Genomic DNA, 18994 nt, shown 5'->3' with positions numbered 1-18994 from the left:
GAAGGTGCGGTCAATTTGCATATTTGTCTATTATTAGATTAGATGCTGTTATTTTACAATGGGCAGAATAGCAACTATGGAATTCATTGTCCCTTAAATATTTTTTGCACAAATTACTTAATATTTTTACTCTTGTCCCGTGTTAACATATGTGTGTCAGGGATTCCCCAAGACCAGTGGTTGGCAAACTCATTAGTCAACAGAGCCAAATTATCAACAGTACAACGATTGAAATTTCTTTTGAGAGCCAAATTTTTTAATCTATTTTTAACGCCACTTCTTCAAAATAGACTCACCGAGGCCATGGTATTTTGTGGAATAGCCGCACTCAAGGGGCCAAAGAGCCGCATGTGGCTCATGAGCCGTGGTTTGCCGACCACTGCCCAAGCCCATGCTCAGGTTCAGTGGTTCACTAGAAGGATTTATGGAGCCCAGAAAAGTTATTATATTCATATTTATAGTCTATTAGAGTGAAAGGATACAGATTAAAATCAGGAAATGGAAAAGTCACATAGGGCAGAGTCTAGGAGAAACCAGGCACAAACTTTCAGTTGTCCTTTCCCCGTGAAGACGCAGGTACAGTCTAATTCTCCCAGCAGTGGTATGTGGCATGTACAAAGTGTTGCCAACCGAGGAAGTTCATCTGAGCCTTAGTGTCCAGGGGTTTTTTGTTGTTGTTGTTGTTTAATATATTTTTATTGATTTCAGAGAGGACGAGAGGGAAAGAGAGAAACCTCAATGATGAGAGAGAATCATTGATTGCCTGCCTCCTGCACACCCCACACTGGGGATCAAGCCTGCAACCTGGACATGTGCCCTGACTGGGAATTGAACCGTGACCTGGTTTATAGGTCGATGCCCAACCACTGAGCCAGGCTATGTCCAGGGTTTTTACTAGGAGTCAGTCACATGGGCATGCAGTACCCATGTGATTGATTCAACCATTGAGACCCAGCACTTGCCCAGTGGTCAAACTGATACAGCATGTCCTGGGGCCCCAGGTATAAGAAAACAGACATTTGTCATAAATCATATTGTTAGCATAAACTTTTTGTGTGGCCCAAGGTCTTAGGCATACTAAGGATATCCCAAGGGCTCAGAATTTATAAATTACATTAACATGGCAAAATACTTATTTTTAAGTAAAATATTAAATGTAATTCTTTGATAAACATTTCTGCAATGAACAAGTCAAAAAGAATTTATCCCTTGTTAGACATTGTGTGGACAAGATTAAAATTAAAGCAGAGTTCCTTCAAGGAACTCACAGCCTTGGGTTATACACATCTCTCAGAATCTTTTTTTCTTTTTAAATAATAGATTTTTATTGACTTCAGAGAGCTTCGAAGGAAGAGAGAGAAACATCAATGATGAGAATCATTGATCGGCTGCCTCCTGCACACCCCACACGGAGGGAAAAGCCTGCAACTTGGGCATGTGTCCTGACCAGGAATCAAACTATGACCTCCTGGGTCATAAATCGACGCTCAACCACTGAGCCATGCCAGCCAGGCACATCTCTCAGAATCTTACTAGTAATAAAAGGCAGATACTGCTAAATACTCTAAGAGTTCACAAAAAATTCTACCCTTTTCCCCTCCCTCCATCTTGGACTTGACCGCTAAGAATCTCTAAGGTTGTATCTGTTACTACCAGGCAGTGAACTAAGTAAGAATGCTGATTGATTAGTTTACAGATCTGTACCCCCAAATCAGTATGATCTTGGGCAATATCAGCAGGAATACAATTTCAGATCAAGGGACTTAATCATTCTAATCCCTAATGCCTCATATGTCCAGTACTGGGGAGCATACTTCAAAGGTACTGAGATAGGAGAGCAATGGGATAAAGAACAGTGAGGGAGAGACCTTGGAAACCGCCCCCCCCAACCCCCCCCCCCAAAAAAAGAAGCAAGGGTTGAGCAGTGGCTTTTGGTTAACTTGAAGAAATGCAAACTTAGGGCTGAGGATGCAATATTTGGTAACTGTCTTTAACCAGAGGATCAAAGACTGAGATGAAGGAAAAGCACAAGAACAAACAAATGCCCTGTTTGGTCTTGGATTACGAGTATCTTGCTCCCGCACCAGCAGCATACATTTAGTTTTGTTGAGATACCATCAAGTTTTTTCAAAAGGAATTTTTACTAGGAACATAGGTAGAAACACAACTAAATTCTGAAATCTGCACAACGAAGAGTATATGAAGGACAGATTACAGAGCCTAACTTCAGTGGCTGAAGAGAGATTTGACTGGCATAGTTTGCAGGTCTCAGGTTTTGTGTAAGCCCTTTCTGAGGTGATACTAAGCAAAGATGGCCAGAGGACAGTTTGTGGCAGTTGTAGTTTGGCAAAATGCGTGTGTGGCAGGTTTTTCAGTTCCTCCCTTAAATGCCATCCCAACCGTTTCTCTCTAGTATAGACCCAAGTCATCTCCTCTGATCTTGGCATCACTGAGTTTCCCCTTTGTTTCCGCTGTTTTGCCCTTCCCTCTTGATTGAGTCAGATAGATTCTTTTTTTAAAAAATATATATTTTATTGATTTTTTACAGAGAGGAAGAGAGAGGGATAGAGAGTTAGAAACATCGATCAGCTGCCTCTTGCACACCCCCTACTGGGGATGTGCCCGCAACCAAGGTACATGCCCTTGACTGGAATCGAACCTGGGACCCTTGAGTCTGCAGGCCGATGCTCTATCCACTGAGCCAAACCGGATTCGGCAAGTCAGATAGATTCTTATCTAGTCTCTGACTATCCCTCCTCTGGATTCCAAACTCACAGGTTTTGCACGCACCGTGACTCTCCTACGGTGACTTTGTCTTTGAATTCTTAGAAGTAACACCTCTGACCCATTTATTTGTCCCATTCAGTTTGTCCAGAACATATACTCCGTGATTCAATCCTAGATGAATATTTTTGTAGGATCACCAGGTCATAAGCGCTTATCAGATGTGTGACTAATTGTGTTTTTTTTCCTTTAAAGTTCAAATAGTTGCAACCTTCATGGTATATTTTCTCTTCTTGGAAAGCCCTGGTAACAGAGACGTTTCAAGCAGATAATGATTCTGAATGATCATCTTTGTTTTCTTCAGTAGACCATGACCAAAGAGTAGGTTCTCTTTTTGTTAATCCTCACCTGAGAATATTTTTCCATTGATTTTAGAGAGAATGGAAGGGAGAGGGAGAGAAAGAGAGAGAAACATCGATGTGAGAGAGACATCGATTGGTTACCTCCCACATGGCCTTGTGACCAGGGCTGGGGATGGAGCCTGCGACTGAGGTATGTGCCTTTGACTGGAATCAAACCCTGGACCCTTCAGTCTGCAGGCCAATGCTCTCTCCACTGAACCAAACTGCCTAGGGTGAGTAGGTTCTCATTTTTATCCTTTTTCAATGTTATTGTGTACATGGGTTTGATTATTGGCATCTCTTCAAAACTGTACTGATCTAAATTTTATTACTTATAGAGATTAATAGTCTCACAAATAAAATGCCATATTGATCTCCTGAAAGCCTGCCAAGTACCTACTTACATAAAATGGGTATTATGGTTTGATCTTGACTGCATTTTTATTTTGTTCTGATGGTGTCTGTGGTTTGTTTTTGTAATTATTTTATTTCAGAAAGGAAGGGAGAGGGAGAGAAAGACAGAAACATCAGTGATGAGAGAGAATCATTGATTGGCTGCCTCCTGCACACCCCCTACTAGGGATCGAACCTGCAACCTGGGCATATGCCCTTGACCGGAATCGAACCTGGGACCTTTCAGTCCGCAAGCTGATGATGCTCTATCCACTGAGACAAACCAGCTAGGGCACCATAATTCTTTCTAATGTTGACTTTACTGCTTCTACTTTGCAGACTGGATTAGTGCGAAGGCAGACAGTTTCAATTGCCAGAAAGGAGTTCCTTCTGTTGAGCTCAAGTCTGGCTTAAGGTAAAGATAAAATATTGTCTAGCACTAAAGGACATCAGGAATTCTATATGTCATGTGTGAGTCCTTCTGCCAGGAAATAATGAGAGATAGAAGTTACACCTCTCATATTCATATTGTATAACAGGTAACCTTTGTGAGTTAAATTTTTTTAATAAGCACTTCCTAAGGAATAATGCTTTTTTTTTTGCCCTGTGCAATAATCAGCAATTGACTAGAATCTGGTACTCATTGTATTCCCAAACTCCAGAGATTATACTAATGATTTTGGTTACACTCTGCTGAGCACTCTATAACCTCTAACAGCATGTGATAGAGTTAAAAATGAAATGTCTCAGACTTACAAAGAACAGAGACCACTTGCCTCAACAGGGGAGATGAGTAGCCAGGTGGTGACCTACAGTAATTAATCAATGAGGAAGCGAGCCTAGAGACTCCTCCAAGATCAGACTTCATTTTTCTTTGTAGCCTGGGCTTTCTCTATTTTGTTTCATACAGAATTACTGAAGCACTGTAAAAACATAAATCTTTAAATGTCCGCAGTGTGACTCACTCTGCTTTATTACAGTCCTGGGGTGTGTGTGTGTGTGTGTGTGTGTGTGTGTGTGTGTGTGTGTGTGTGTGAAGGGATTGTAAGAAAGAATCTATCAATTTTAGCTAGTCCCCACCCCCACCTAGTAAGCTTGTGCGATATCAGCATAAAACATGAGGGCAATCTAATCATCTAGGAGATCAATAAGAGAGAAGTCCTTTGATCTACCAAGTAACTATTCTTTTCACCCTTTAAGGGGGACATGATAATGTAGTAAAGACAGCCCTTTGTTTGACTGGATTCAGGAGCCCTCACCCATTTGCAAATGGCAAATCCATGTGAGATATCTGAAAATAGTAAAAGGCATAATGATATTACTCTAACCCGGCAATTTTCAACTGATGATCTGCAAGAATTTTTACAACATGCAATACCTGACTATTTAGTCAGGGGCAGTGACCTCTTTTTCTTTAGATTGTCAAATAAAATGACAACAGCCAATGCAACAATAGCTGTCCAGTGTGTAAATAAATCAAAATTATGGCTATTCTTTTTGTCAGAGTGGCAAAAAATATATTTTTGGTGTACTGAAGAATTTTAATAATTAGTTTATGTGTGCCATGAGGTGAAAAAGATCGAAAATCACTGATCTAATGTGTACATTAGATTTGAGCATGTAGCAAAGCTAGTAATGTATAGTCTACAAAGAAAAATACAATTTCACATATGAGTTCTTTTTTTTATCCTCACTGAGGACATGCATAGAGAGAGGGGGAGGTGGAAGGAGGGAGAGAAAGAAAACCATAGAAACATTGATGTGAGAAACATTGATTGGTTGCCTTCCATACAACTTGGAGTCGAACCAGCAACCTTTCAGTGCACAGGGCGACGCTCAACCAACTGAGCCACTCTGGCCAATCTGAGTTCTATTTTAAGACCCTTCAAAGCCCCCCCGCCCCCCCCCCCAGTAATTTCCATTTTAGATTTCTATGCTTTCGGGCACACCAATTTATTTTTCTAAGAAAAAAAAAATGCATTCTTATGATTTAGATGTTTTTCAGGACCTTAGAGATTTCTGACAATATAATAATAAAAATAATACTGGTTGGAAGTCAGTGATGAATGCTCATAACAGGCAACATTTCTAGTTTGCTTGTTTTTCATTTATGCGCAAGGAGATTTTGGATTTTTTCTCCAGGCTCTGTTTTGAAATCAATATGCTCATTAGATCTGACTTCTGTTGTCCTAATGGAATTCTTTCAAACTAGAATTGACCCAGGGTGGCTGGGCATAATGGTCTCAGCTGGAGCAGAAGGTATAGTAGACTTTATAATTATATTTTTCTCATAGTTCCATAAATTCTCTATCAATGGATTTTTTAATTGAGCTAAAATTTACATGACATAATATTAATCATTTAAAAGTGAACAATTCAGGGGCATTTAGTACATTCACAATGTTGTGCAGTTACTACCTCTATCATATAGTTCCATTCACATCACTCCAAAATAAAACCCCATACCCATCCAGTAGTAACTCCCCATTTCCCCTTCTCTGGGCTCTGGCCACTGCCCATCTGCTTTCTATTCCAAGGGATTCTTACATACATTTTAAATACCGCTTCATGTTTGCTTTTAGAGCCATGGTTCGAGGCTCCCTGTCTGTGTTCACAGGTAAGTTCTAGAAGCTTATCCCCAGGACTACATGTGACTTGCATTATCTCTGGATCTAAAATTGGGGATCTAGTTTCCAGACAATTTTGCCCCCTTTTTAGCCAGTACAGTAAAACGAATTCCAAGTATCCTGGATTTATTGCCTCTTGAGGAATTGTCCATTCTAGGCCCTTTGATAATGAGCTACAGAATTTCTTGCCAAATCATTTAAAAAAAATTTTTTTTTAAATAAATAGCATCCAATTCTATCTTTTAGCAGGAGCAGAGATGACTCACAGTTGGATGGGCCCAGAGCCCAGTTTTGAGCTGCTACCAGCTCACTGCAATGTAGGAAGGCAGTGGGCTCCGGAAGTCTGCAAAGTGTATCAGTTTGCCTAAAGGACTTACTGTTGCCAAGGGTTTTGGAGGCTAAGAAACCTGGAACGGAAGGGTGATAAAGAAGATAAAACTATTTCTATTCCCTCAAGTAAGGGGGCTTTCTCTTACCTAGGAAAGGAAAGCAAGCACTGCAGAATCAGAAAACCGAGCTTCAAATCCCAGTTTTGTTCCATACTGTGTGATATCAGACAAGGGTCTTAACCTTGTCATTCCAAGCCTCTACTCCTTCATTTGTAAAATGGGTATACAAATACAACACTTAAAGTGTGGTTGTGAGCCCAGCCGGCGTGGCTTAGTGGGTAAGTGTTGACCTATGAACCAGTAGGTTATGGTTCGATTCCCGTCAGGACACATGCCCGAGTTGTGGGTTCCATCCCCAGTGTGAGGTGTGCAGGAGGCAGCTGATCAATGATTTTTCTCTCATCATTGATGTTTCTCTCTCTCTCTCTCTCTCTCTCTCTCTCTCTCTATCCCTCCCCCTCCCTCCCTTTTTCCCTGAAATCAATAAAAAATTTAAAAAGGAAACATCAATTAAAAAAATAAAAGAGTGGTTGTGAGGTTTAAATGAGATAATTCTATGTTCACTGCCTGATACAGTGTCTAATACATAATAAGTAAGTACTGAATAAATTATAGTTGTAATTATAACTAATTATAACTTACAAATTAATAAGTCTCTGGATACAAAGGGCCTCATTATCTAATGAATGGAAAAATCACGTTTGGACATCATTCATGTGCTTTGCAGACACACCTCCTCACAATCGCATAGGCTCACCTTGTTGCCCTGTTCTGCTGTAACAGCTGATATTGCTTGCTTTCCTTCCCTTCTCCTCCCCACCTCATGTCTCCCTGTTACTGTCATTATTCTGACTTAATAAATGATCAACTCCGTAAGATGCTTTTAATGTCTTTATTTTATAAATGAGCTCATGACACTTAGTGGAAACTCACTGAAAATAGGAGATACAAATTAGTCAGAGCCATAGATTATATAAATGTAATAAAAGGACTCTGGTTTGGCCTAGAGAAGGATTCATTAAAGTATTCTTAGAAGCAGCAACCAATGTCTATATTGCAGACCCATGTATTGATGAGACTGTTGTTCCTTAACAGGTCCCAAAACATGTTTTAATTACTATAAAACTTATTGTTAGTAATGACTAACATATCTCTTTACGCCAGAGGTACCAGTGATGTATCTTTGAGGGGCATACAAGTACCTTAGCCAGATGGACTGAGAATGATAGTGTTGTTCAGGATTCAGCAAGCTTCAGTTCAACTACCAGCATCAGCTGTGAATTGCATTCATATATCCCCTCATTTGCAGTCTCTATCCTAGAACCTGGCATTAGGAAATCCCAATTCGGCGTCCACGGACTTCTGGACCCCAGAAGTAGATAGTCCTAGAGGAGTCACAAGGCCCTTGATCTGTACGAAGTTTTGTGTGTGTGTGTTTCTGGGAAAAGGGTTCATAACTTTTTCCAAGAGGTCTACAATTCCAAAGAGGTTAAGAATCATTTACAGTGGAGGAAAATTGTATTCCTGTTGGCCATGTTCTACCTAAATATCCCAGTTCTTCAGAAGTATAACCCCATTTTCAAAGAAGATTCTTATTGTTTTGAAGGACTTTTTATCATGTGTGTTCTGCCAGTTTATGCTCAGAAATGTTCACCAAGCCCAAACCGGTTTGGCTCAGTGGATAAAGCGTCAGCCTGCAGACTGAATGGTCCCAGGTTCAATTCCGGTCAAGGGCATGTACCTTGGTTGCAGGCACATCCCCAGTACGGGGTGTGCAGGAGGCAGCTGATCGATGTTTCTCTCTCATCGATGTTTCTAACTATCCCTCTCACTTCCTCTCTGTAAAAAAAAAAAAAAATCAATAAAATATATTTTAAAAAAATAACTGAAATTCCAGGGGTCTACTTATAAAAAAAAGAAAGAAATGTTCACCAAGCTAAGCTACTTAAATCATTATCCAGGCACAGAACGAAGTTTCGTCATTGGATTTTATTTCCCCACTCCCTGCCATTGACTGTTCACTCAGTGCATCGTGTGTGTCAGACCAGACAGTCTGAAACAAATGCAGACTAGAGCCCCAAGGCTTTGGCAGGGAAATAAACTAACTGTGGATGCACAGGACAGAGAGCAGACCATTTCTGAATTATTTCGGGGGAGCAGTTGTCTCACTGAACCAAAACAAAGCTTTTCTCAGTTGAAGCAGCAGAAACCACAGAACACAAGTTATGTTGGTGGGATTCATGAGACTTTTAATTCTTATTTTGTTAACGTTTTACAGTAAAGTGTGGAGAGTAAAGACAGGGATGGAGTAAGGGGAAGGAAGAAAAGTATCTTTTAAGTTCCTGGAACTATGGAAGCATGTGCTAGGATAAGAAAGTTCAGTAAAAGCATCACGTCCTCATCTTAATGCAGAAGTGTGACAGAGACATGGCAACTCTTTAGCTCTAGTGAAGTGACTGCTGGCAGAGAACAAACCCTGCATCAAACTCGGCACACGTGGAACGCAGCTGCTACACAGGTGGGCAGATGAAAAGTTGATGCTCCAGAATCTACTTCCTAGCATGTGAGTAGGAGCAGGTGTGCCCCTCCTCTGGTCTGGGTGTCTCTTCCTCTCCAGCAGGGGAGAGATCACCAACCATGCAGCAGTGGGAAAACTGCTGGGCAAGACTCTTTTAGAAAAGAGATTTATTTACTTATTTGCTGGTGGTGTTGACTGACCAGAAGTGACTTCTTTTGCTTTGGGGCAGTAGCATTGTGTCCTGCCAGGATAACATAATCTACACTTAGCACTTTTTAAAAGGCAGAGCAGAGTGAAAACAAGGCTGTTTAGGACCTAGACTAGTAGGAAGGGGAATACATGGATTCTAAGGCTAAGGGCATGAAACAACTAACTCTATTATCACCACAAACGAACCGACACAGATAAATGAGACCTTCACTTTTTCCATTCATACGAATACTCACCTCTTCTAGCTTACATTACTAAGTCTAAGGTCAGCTTAATCACAGCTTATGATAACTATTACTGTGTTTCTAACATTAAGGTGAAAAGCTACATTCTTAATCAAGTAGGGATTTTTTCCCCCTCCTAATTCAATGGGTTTGTTAAGCCGAAAAGCCTAAAATCTACAAAGTTTTCATTATTTTATTTGTTGGAGGCAACCCTTAACACTTATCACTGCCATTTTTATTTTAACCTACAGAATTGGAAGGATAGGCAATGGGCAGGGTGAAGTCATTACATGAATCACAGAAGTGGTCAACATGCATCGTATTTTACCCATTCAGCAAAGAGAGCTAAAGGGGGTATGTTCTTTTGAGAAAAACCTAAATGGAATTGAGGGGGGATGGGAGGAAACATGTCCATCAAACAAACACCTACCGTTTGTGAAACGGTTCTATTAGGGGGGTGGGGGGCGGACCATTAGTTTATCTTTGGCAGTGATCTTATATTTTAGGTATCTAGAGTGAGACGATATAGCTGGGCAATGGCTAGTTATAGTGAGTGGGATAGGTTTCAATTTTAATTCACAGCAAAAGATGACGATCACAGACTTAGCACCTTAGTTTGTACTTCCTCTGCACCTGAATCATCTATCACTGTGAAGCCTGAGCTTTAGGTGAGAAAGCTGTGTTCTTAGAGAACTCCCCTGTGATGGCTGTAGGACCGCAGTTTGCTCCAATCTAAGAGGTGGTTTTCTTATTAGAGAATGTAGGTATTCAATGCTAAATGTGAGACGGAAGCCTTGAAGACATTTTATAGTGGTGACGGATGTTTTGGTTCAGGAATAGGCTAACAAGTCAAATGCATATAATCCCCTCTTAAGCATTAACTCCTTTTAAGCAACAGAGTTATATTTTTTGGCTTGAAATGGTGCTTTCTTCTATATTTGATTTCTCGGTTTTCTTATTAGATATTACTGTCTCCTCCAATATTTCTTCAAAACTTTCCCTTATCTGGGAGGTTTTCTTAGAGGCTACCTTAGAAGCCTCCTCCTCCTCCTCACCCTCTTCCTCTTTCTTAAGAGACAGCCCAGTGGATGAGACTTTGGAGGTAGTAGAACTGAGGATTCTAGGCGGGAGCAGATAACCTGGGTTGGGAAGTGGATTCAGCCCTAAAATGCCTGACCCACTGGTGCTAAAACGTGTCTCTTCGCCTTCCAGCAATTTCCTGTAAATCGAACAGAGAAGAAAAAAAAAATCTCAGGAGGCTAACTTGCAACTTTGAAAAAACAAACAAAACTTAACCCTGCAGCTCATATTTATTTTAGAAAAATTCTAAAAGGAAAAAGAAAAGAAAAATTCTATAAGATTTTGTAGTTTATTCATGAGATTGAGACCAATAGATATTGAACTCTCAGAGACTTGGAGTTATCTATCACATGTATGCGTGCGCGCACACACACACCTTCCACACCAGCTGTGTTTAAAGCACTGTCAAAGGGTAACCTCGCCTATTCACTAATATATTAACAAAGGAAAAACCTACAATTCCCATTGGCCTCATCACACCTATTTTTGGCACTTAAGAGTCTACAAAGCTCTAGAGAAAAGTAATTTTGTTAATTAACACCATAAATGCAATGGGAATACGGAGGTGAGAAGTCCACAGGGGAGGAAAGAACTGCCTAATTCAGCCTGAACTTGAGATCTGTACTTTTTCAATGTGCAGGAGTACAAATGGAGTGGAACCAGGAACATCAAAGAACAGTGAATGAACCTGTTTCAGATCCCAGACTTTTTCTCAGGCCAGCCTAAATGGCATCACAAAAGAGTGGCCCCAAAACCTTGTTTTTTGTAACTAATAGTTTTTATCATCCTTTCTTTAAAGTCAGTGCTATCTTTCCTCATCCTCTCTCACCCATAAGAAATAGGAAAGACTAGAACCACTTATTTGGGTAATGCTGCCCCAGGTGACTGCATTTGCTTGGGTGAGTGTGCCCTTTGAAGTACCTGTAAGCTGCTATCTCAATGTCAAGAGCCATTTTGACATTGAGCAAGTCCTGGTATTCCCGAAGGTGGCGTGCCATCTCACTCTTGGTGTTCCTCAGATCATTCTCCAGTTGCCCAATGCTGTCCTGAAAAATGACATAGCCGACATATTTAGGTCAAAACCAGCAGAAATTCATTGAGATTCCCACAAGTCAAAGACTCTCAACCGTGACTACACATTAAAATATCCAGAATTCTCTCCTCCCCATGCCCAGCCTAGTTTGTGATTCATTTGTTCAGGGGTGGGGTCCCATCACCTGCTTTTTTTTTTTTTTTTTTTTTACCATGCATCTAAATCTCCCCATGGTTCTCAACTGAACACTAAGGGTATATATATTCAATACTTACCTGGGGGTATGTTTATTGATTTTTTTTTTTCAGAGAGAGAGAGAGAAAGGGAGAGGGAAGGAGGGAGGGAGAGAGAAAGAGAAACATTGATGTAAGAGAGAAACATTAATCGGTTGTCTCCTGTATGCCCCCTAACCAGGTATTGAATCTGCAACCTTTTTGGTGTAGGGGAGGATGCTCCAACCAATTGTACCACTGGCCGTAGGAGATATTTTCTTTTTTAAAATATGTTTACCATCCCTCCCTTGCTTGTTGTACTTGCTGCTAACTAACTCACTAACTCATCTGTTGGATGTCCTTTGCATAACCCAAAGCCTCAGGTTAGGAGCTTACTAGTAGATTCAGAAAATTCCACTGTGGAAAGCACAGAGAGGACAGCAAGTCTTTTCTGCCTCCATTCGTTTTGCTGGTTTCCTGGAGGTCTGCTACTCAATCACTTTACTGAAAGCATTTCATGCAACAAATAAGGAGGAAACAGAAATACTCCATGGAATTTTTTTTTTTATCCACATGGCAGACTAAATGATAATTTTTTTAAAAAAAAGAAACTTCTCTATGTAATAGTTTTGCTCCAAATTCTTCCAGGTGCAAACCCAGGCATAGAAGAAAAATAGCTTTACATTTGTGATTCTGGAGCAGCCAGAAGGATCTTTTGAAAACAATAGGTCCTATTGTTTACCTGCTTAAAATCCTCCAACGCCTGTGGAATAAAGTCCAAACTCTTCAACATGGCCTATCCAGTGGTCGGCAAACTCATTAGTCAACAGAGCCAAATATCAACAGTACAACGATTGAAATTTCTTTTGAGAGCCAAATTTTTTAAACTTAAACTTCTTCTAATGCCACTTCTTCAAAATAGACTCGCCCAGGCTGTGGTATTTTGTGGAAGAGCCACACTCAAGGGGCCAAAGAGCCGCGTGTGGCTCGCGAGCCGCAGTTTGCCGACCACGGGCCTATACCCTCCCCTTACTCAGCGTGTTTAAGCTACCCTGACCTTCTCTTTTGCTCCCTAGACTTACCAAGGTGCTGTTCCAGGCCCTTTAGGGTAGCTATTTCCTCTGTTTGGAGTACTCTGGAGTCGGTCTTTACATGACCCACTCCATGTCATCCAAGGCTCAGTACAAATGTCCTCTACTCAGATAGGTCTTCCTGGCATCCAGCTTAAGTGCTCTCTCCACACTGATCTCACACATTATCTTACCTCCAGCCAGGGCAGCTGTTAACCCATGAAAGAACATTGTGCAAATTAGAAAAAGGTACCTCCAGTGGGAGGACAAATTTTTAAAAAGCACCCTGGCTGGTATTGTTCAGTGGTTAGAGTGTCAACCTGTGCAGGATCCATCCCTGTCCCTGGTTGGGACATATGTGGGAGGCAACTGTGGGTTATGATAATGATCAATTATTATGATTATTTTTTATAATACTGTGATGTCTTTTATCTTTTAGGTCAACTGAGGTATACCAGACTGCTTATTTCTATCCTAAATGACCCCAAAGAGCAGTGTTTGAATTAGTGTTTTCTTTGTTGGTTACTCATTGGTTTTCTTTGTTCTGAAAGAACTGATCTGCTGCTACTTCTTGAAATGCCTGACTCCTGTAGTCCCTTCTCCTTCTCTATCATGCTGCAGGCTCGAAATCCAAACAAAGTGCTTTAGAATCACGTCAAGTAAGAATGAATAGTCTGGGGGCATCAGAGGGGTCAACTTCCTAATATATGATTTAGAAATAGATTTTTTTTTTTTTTTTTACTCATTAGCAGGTCCTTTTTTTTAAAAAAAAAAAAGTTTTGTTGTTTCACAGCTGTGTTTTCTGAAAAAGAGGTTATTGGGGAGTTGAGTTCTAGATAGATGAGATTTCCTTGAACTTTTTTGTTGCACATTCCACATGTCTATTTCATGGATCAGAGTAGATAAAAAGCACCACTTTGCACCTTTCAGAAGGAATTGTGCTGCCCTCGGATCATTGCTCGTCAAGGTCTCCTCCCTTTGTTTGCGCTCTTTGTTTCCCTACACCAGGCTGTCTTGCCTCGCCCTTCAAAAGCTCTGCCAAAGATGGCTTCCAGCTCACGAAATCGGAGCAGAGCGCTGCAGTCTACCCCTCCCCCAACCACACAGCTACTGCTGGCTTAGCCTGAGGGAATGGGACAAAGGCACTTCCAGCTCCAGCTGGGGTCTCTCCTGGGAACGATAAAGCAGGTGCGGAGCATCTTCCTCAGGGCTGGAAGGATATGGACTGGGAGTAAGAGAAAGAATTGGCTACACTAGCATCTTCCGTGAAGAAGAATGACAAATAGTGCTACAGATTTCATCACTTTTAGGGGCCCTCAGCCAGACAACAGTAGTGAATGCAGCCATCCAGAATGACTACTATGCATAATAAATTTAGGTGGGAGAAAGGGTTTTTATCTGTGATCCACCCATGTGCCTTGTTCTCTCTCCTGCCTTTGTTTTATCCCCACATTTGTTTTCTTTTTTTTTTTCTTTTTTCCCTACCATACTTTAAAACCTTGCATTATATGAGCTGGGAAATGTGCTTTAGATTCTTGCACCCCAAAATCTATCTGAGGAACAAAAGGATGCAGCATTTTTATTGAAAAACACTTATTCTTGGCCACACCTACTCAAACTACTGAATCCATATCATCAGGAGTGTGCGTAAGAATCTTTTTTTTTCTTAAAGTGACATACTAGTGACCTTGGTATGTCAATGGGTTTAGGAACCACTAGTTTCTATTTATTTTTGTAAAGGAGCTATCATGGTGGCCCCAGTAATACAGTGGGGTAGAGAAGGGCAAGAACAAAGCAAAACAAAGCATATGGAAGAGTTAAAGACTAAATGTAGCTTTTTTCCCCCTTGAATTCTAAATTCAGGAATTGATCTATCAGGCTATAGATTTATGTGCAGGCACTGCAAATCTCCAAGGGACCGGCCCCTTCCTGCTATTTAATTAGGTTGTATTCCAATCTCATACTGGAGACAAGAGGGCAGGCTTGGCTGCTCTCCCTGGAGAGCATTAAATAATGGTGATCTTGATTGTTCAGCAAGGTCTTTCAAGGAAAGCTTTAGCTTTCCAAGACTGACCATAGTACAGGGCCCGGGGCCCCAGTACCCTTCAAAAATGTCCTCAGATATCTTTGGAAGAATGGGGCTCTAATGGTGGTGAAGCAGCCATGCAGCAACCCAAACTGCCCTGGTTGAGAAATGAAAAAGTCTTCTGCTAAAGAGGGTGACTGCATTTGCCTTTTGAAGACAAAAGCCATAGCTCCTTATCATTTCTCCTGTTGCCTGATTTGGATCTCTCATGCACCACTGTGTACTTACTATGTCACCTTGAATCATTCTTTACCTGTTCAAAATATAATAAGCTTTCTCTCCTCAAAGAGGCTGTCAGATCTCTGGGGCAGGGAAAGTGGGGTTTTAATGGAGCCTTCCTTTGCCTCTAAGTGGGGTGGCAAGCTTCAAAGGAAAATGGGCCTACTACTAATCATTGAAGCAGAAGAAAGAACAGCCTCCCAGACTGCAGTGAAAGGGGAGGGGGGGAAAGGGGTGAGAGGGCAAGAAAACAATGGCTGAATCTCACTGTGGAGAAGGAAGCTTTTCATCTTCATCAGCACTGCTGAGATTGTTAGAACAGAGGATACCCTTGTGGCTTCAAGCCTTCAGGTTCTGCAGGTGAGGATGTGAGCCCCTCTTCAGCCTTAGGTCCCAAAGGGTAGGAAATAGCTTTCTGCCTCTGATCTCTTCCACTCCATCAACATGTCCACTGAGGCAGTGAAAGCAAAAGTTGATGGGGGCAGCACTGCAGAGCTGCAGACATGCTGCCGTTTCTGTGTTTTATTCTCTCCTGCAGACTGTGTCTACTAGTACATGACCCTACTATTGTCTAACACTGAAAGCCTTTTAATGCAAACAAAACAAGCCAGACAATATTGTCATACCCCTTAGAATGCAGGGGCTGTAACAAGCAAGTAGAGGACCTGGCAAAGCCCAATTCAGATGGCAGTTGTGGGTAAGTTATCCTTTTTGTAGAAATATCGGGCTAGCCCTTCAGAAGATCACCTAGCTCATTTTTTGAGGCTTCTAGAAGAAAACACAAAGCTTCAATGAACTTAATGTGACGAATCCAGACCTTCCAGGGACTAGGCCACATAGTGAAAAGTTCAAGTTACAGGATCTTGAAGTAGCATAGAAATCCTCACTTGAATAGTACTGTAATTGCAAACTAACAAAGACAAATGGTCCAAGCAAGCTTTCTTCCTTTATCAAAGAAAGTAATTTATAATGAACAACAAATATCTGTACACCAATAATTATTCTTTATCTCCAGACTAAAATCATACTTTTGAGGTTTCACTCCTTTCTAGTATATATTTTATTAATGTTTTTCCTAAACCCTATTATTTTAATCAAATGTAAACTTTGATCTTGGCTAGAGTGAATTATTGTGTCTGAATTATTAGCTTCTACCCCAAAGAGCTTTTATTGTACCTTGAATTTGAACCACACTATTTAGATTATTTTCTAGACCTTTCTCCTGCCTCTGTGCCCTTGTGGTCATAAGCCCAGAATGTTTTATATAGAAAAACTGAAAATGCAGTTGGTCTTTGTTTGGAGGAAAAAGTGAGGAAAGAGCCAATTATAGGAGCTTAGAGGACAGGCAAAGATGAAAAATAAGTGGCCTATAACAAAGATAGAACCAATCTCTTTGATTTATCACATTCACTTAGATTGGGAAACTGTTAAGAAAAAGGGCATTTTCAAGTGGGACCTCACTGTTGCTGAGCAAATTAAGTGGTTTTTCTTAAGTGCTAAGCCATCCATGAAAGTGAATATTGATGCTGTCCACGGGTGACCTTTGATTGCAGGTGGCCAAGACTGATGTGTTGGTGTTGCAAAAGAAAAAAGAAAAAATCAAAGCAGTTAATTGCCTAGAGAGTCATAACTGGGACATGCGGCGGGGGAGACCTTTCTGAGATGGGAAGAACTCGAGATCAGCACCGAGGACAGCGCCCCAACCCTTTTTCATTCGCTCACTGGTGTAAAGCTTTCTTTCAGAAGAAATATCAATCGGTCGACAAGGGAACCGTGTGTGTGTGTGTGTGTGTGTGTGTGTGTGTGTGTGTGTGTGTGTGGTGTGTTTTGTGTATATGTGTGTTGGGGGAGGGGTAGAGCAAGAACAGGGCGGTTACACTAGCCTGACCACCCATCTTGTTGGTTCCCAATCTCTACTCCTTTGAGGATAAAAGTCAAGAAAATGGAGTAGAACCCTTTCCAGTTCAGTCCAGCATTCTTTCCCCAACCCTAGGGCAGACCATACTCTATAAATATCTATTCCAGGGCGCGCAGAAAACCTTCCAAAGTCAACCAAAGAAGCCAACGAGCTAAGACAGCACCATCAACCACGGAGCAGGTGTAACCCACCTCCGTTTGGGTGGGGAACTGTTCTTCAAGTCTTCCGTGTGTTTATTCCCACTTGCTGACTGGGAGGCATAAGTTAGATTTTTCAAAATCTGAAGAGGAGAAGCTAAGGGCTTCTTTGTAAGAAGGGCCCGTAAAGGTATGTAAGTGAGGGGCAGGAGAAGAGGGCGTCCAGGCCCCTACAATGATCAGTGGAGAGCCCAGAGCTCTTTGTTGGCCAAGGCCTTTGTTTTCCACCCTCCTCCTCCTCTCGGTTCCTTGGGCCACCCTTGTGCGGGGGAAATCGCAGGTATGCGCAGGAGGGGACGGGGCGCCCCTCCCTATCCAGCGCTCGCGCCCCTCCCTATCCAGCGCTCCAGCCCTTACCTGGTAGCTGGCCACTTCAGCACTATGTCTCTCCTCCAGCTCCAGGATCTGCCTCTCCAGGGACTCGTTGGCTCCGCGAAGGCCCTCGATCTCAATGGTGCGCGCCTGCAGCTGGCGCCGGTACTCGTGGATCTCCTCGCGGCTGGCCCGGATGGCCTCGGTGCTGCGCGCCGCCTGCTCGTTCAGGTTGGCGAACTTGGACTTGTACCACTCCTCCGCGGACTGCAGGTTTTTGGCAGCCAGGGACTCATACTGGGCGCGGATCTCCCTCAGCGCCGAACTCAGGTCCGGTTTAGCCACGGCCACATCCACCTCGGCCGCGGCCTGCGACGACGCCTGCAGCGTGGCCAGCAGCTCGGCCACCTCCTCGTCGTGCACCTGGCGCACGAAGGCCAGCTCATCCAGGAGCGACTCCACCTTCTTCTCCAGGTCCAGGCGGGCCAACGTGGCGCCGTCCACGTCGCGCTGCTGCGCCTTCAGGGCGCGCTCGGCGCCTTCGCGCCCGCGGCTCTCCTCCTCGCAGCGCGCCCGCAGCCGCTGCACCTCCTCGGCCAGCCCGTCGCGTTCCAGCAGGGCCTGAGCGCGGGCCGAGCTCGCCTCCTCCAGCTGCGCGCGCAGGTCGCGCAGCTCCCGCTGGAAGAGCTCGCCCACGCGCGACGGCTCGGCGTGGCGCTGCCGCAGCGCCGCCAGCTCCGTCTCCAGAGCGCGGTTCTGCGTCTCCAGCTGGTGCACCTTTTCGATGAACACGGCGAAGCGGTCGTTGAGGCCCTGCAGCTGCTCCTTCTCGTTGGTGCGGATGATCTTGTACTCGTTGGTGCGCGCCGCCGCCTGGCTCAGGTCCAGCCCGTCGGACGCGGGAGGCCGGCGGTAGGCCAGGCCCAGGCCCAGAGACGAGGCCGAGGAGCAGGCGGCGGAGGAGGCCACGTTGCAGCGGGTCAGCGACTGCGAGCGGTAGCTGCCCGCGCCGCCAGCCCCCGAGAGGCGCGAGGACAGACGCGGGCTGTCCCCGAACACCTTGCGGTAGGAAGAGGGGCCGCACAGGTAGTGCTCGGAGCTGAAACTCATGGTGCCGGGAGAGCGCCGGGGGAGCGACTGCGGCTGCAGATACAAAGGAGAGGAGAGGTGCGCCAGGCGGGGCGCGGCGGGGCGGTGTGCACCGGTTTTAAAGGCGCGGGGGGGTTGGGGCGGCGCGTTGGGGGCGGAGCTCTGCTCCGGGCCTGGCGGGGAGAGGGAAGTGGGGGCATCGGGATCGGGGCGGGGAAGCTCCGCGATTACCGCAGCTGCGCGCGCCCGCGACAGACCTAGGGCGCCAGGACAGTCCTTTGGGTAGGAGCCG

General features: G+C 43.5%; 1 protein-coding gene across 1 annotated transcript; it reads right to left on the bottom strand.

The window, feature by feature from the left end:
• Window positions 1-8771: 8771 nt before the first annotated feature.
• INA (internexin neuronal intermediate filament protein alpha) lies at window positions 8772-18774 on the bottom strand. The gene is made up of 3 exons (XM_008144259.3): window positions 17659-18774; window positions 11488-11612; window positions 8772-10705 (listed from the first exon to the last, which is right to left on the bottom strand). Exons 1-3 carry the CDS (start codon window positions 18721-18723, stop codon window positions 10387-10389), a joined length of 1509 nt encoding a protein of 502 aa, XP_008142481.1. The 5' UTR covers window positions 18724-18774; the 3' UTR covers window positions 8772-10386.
• Window positions 18775-18994: the final 220 nt, after the last annotated feature.

The sequence above is a fragment of the Eptesicus fuscus genome, chromosome 17 (genome assembly GCF_027574615.1).
Source record: "Eptesicus fuscus isolate TK198812 chromosome 17, DD_ASM_mEF_20220401, whole genome shotgun sequence".
NCBI classification, from domain to species: Eukaryota; Metazoa; Chordata; class Mammalia; order Chiroptera; family Vespertilionidae; genus Eptesicus; species Eptesicus fuscus.
This window is presented reverse-complemented; position numbering and strand designations above follow the sequence as displayed.

Bases quoted from the DNA above. Each gene is read 5' to 3' on its own strand.
- INA (XM_008144259.3), bottom strand. From the start codon at position 18,723: ATGAGTTTCAGCTCCGAGCACTACCTGTGCGGCCCCTCTTCCTACCGC. The intron at 11,613-17,658 runs GTAAGGGCTGGA...GTCATTTTTCAG, and splicing joins CTGAAGTGGCCAGCTACCAG to GACAGCATTGGGCAACTGGA. The intron at 10,706-11,487 runs GTACTTCAAAGG...TTCGATTTACAG, and splicing joins ATTGAGATAGCAGCTTACAG to GAAATTGCTGGAAGGCGAAG.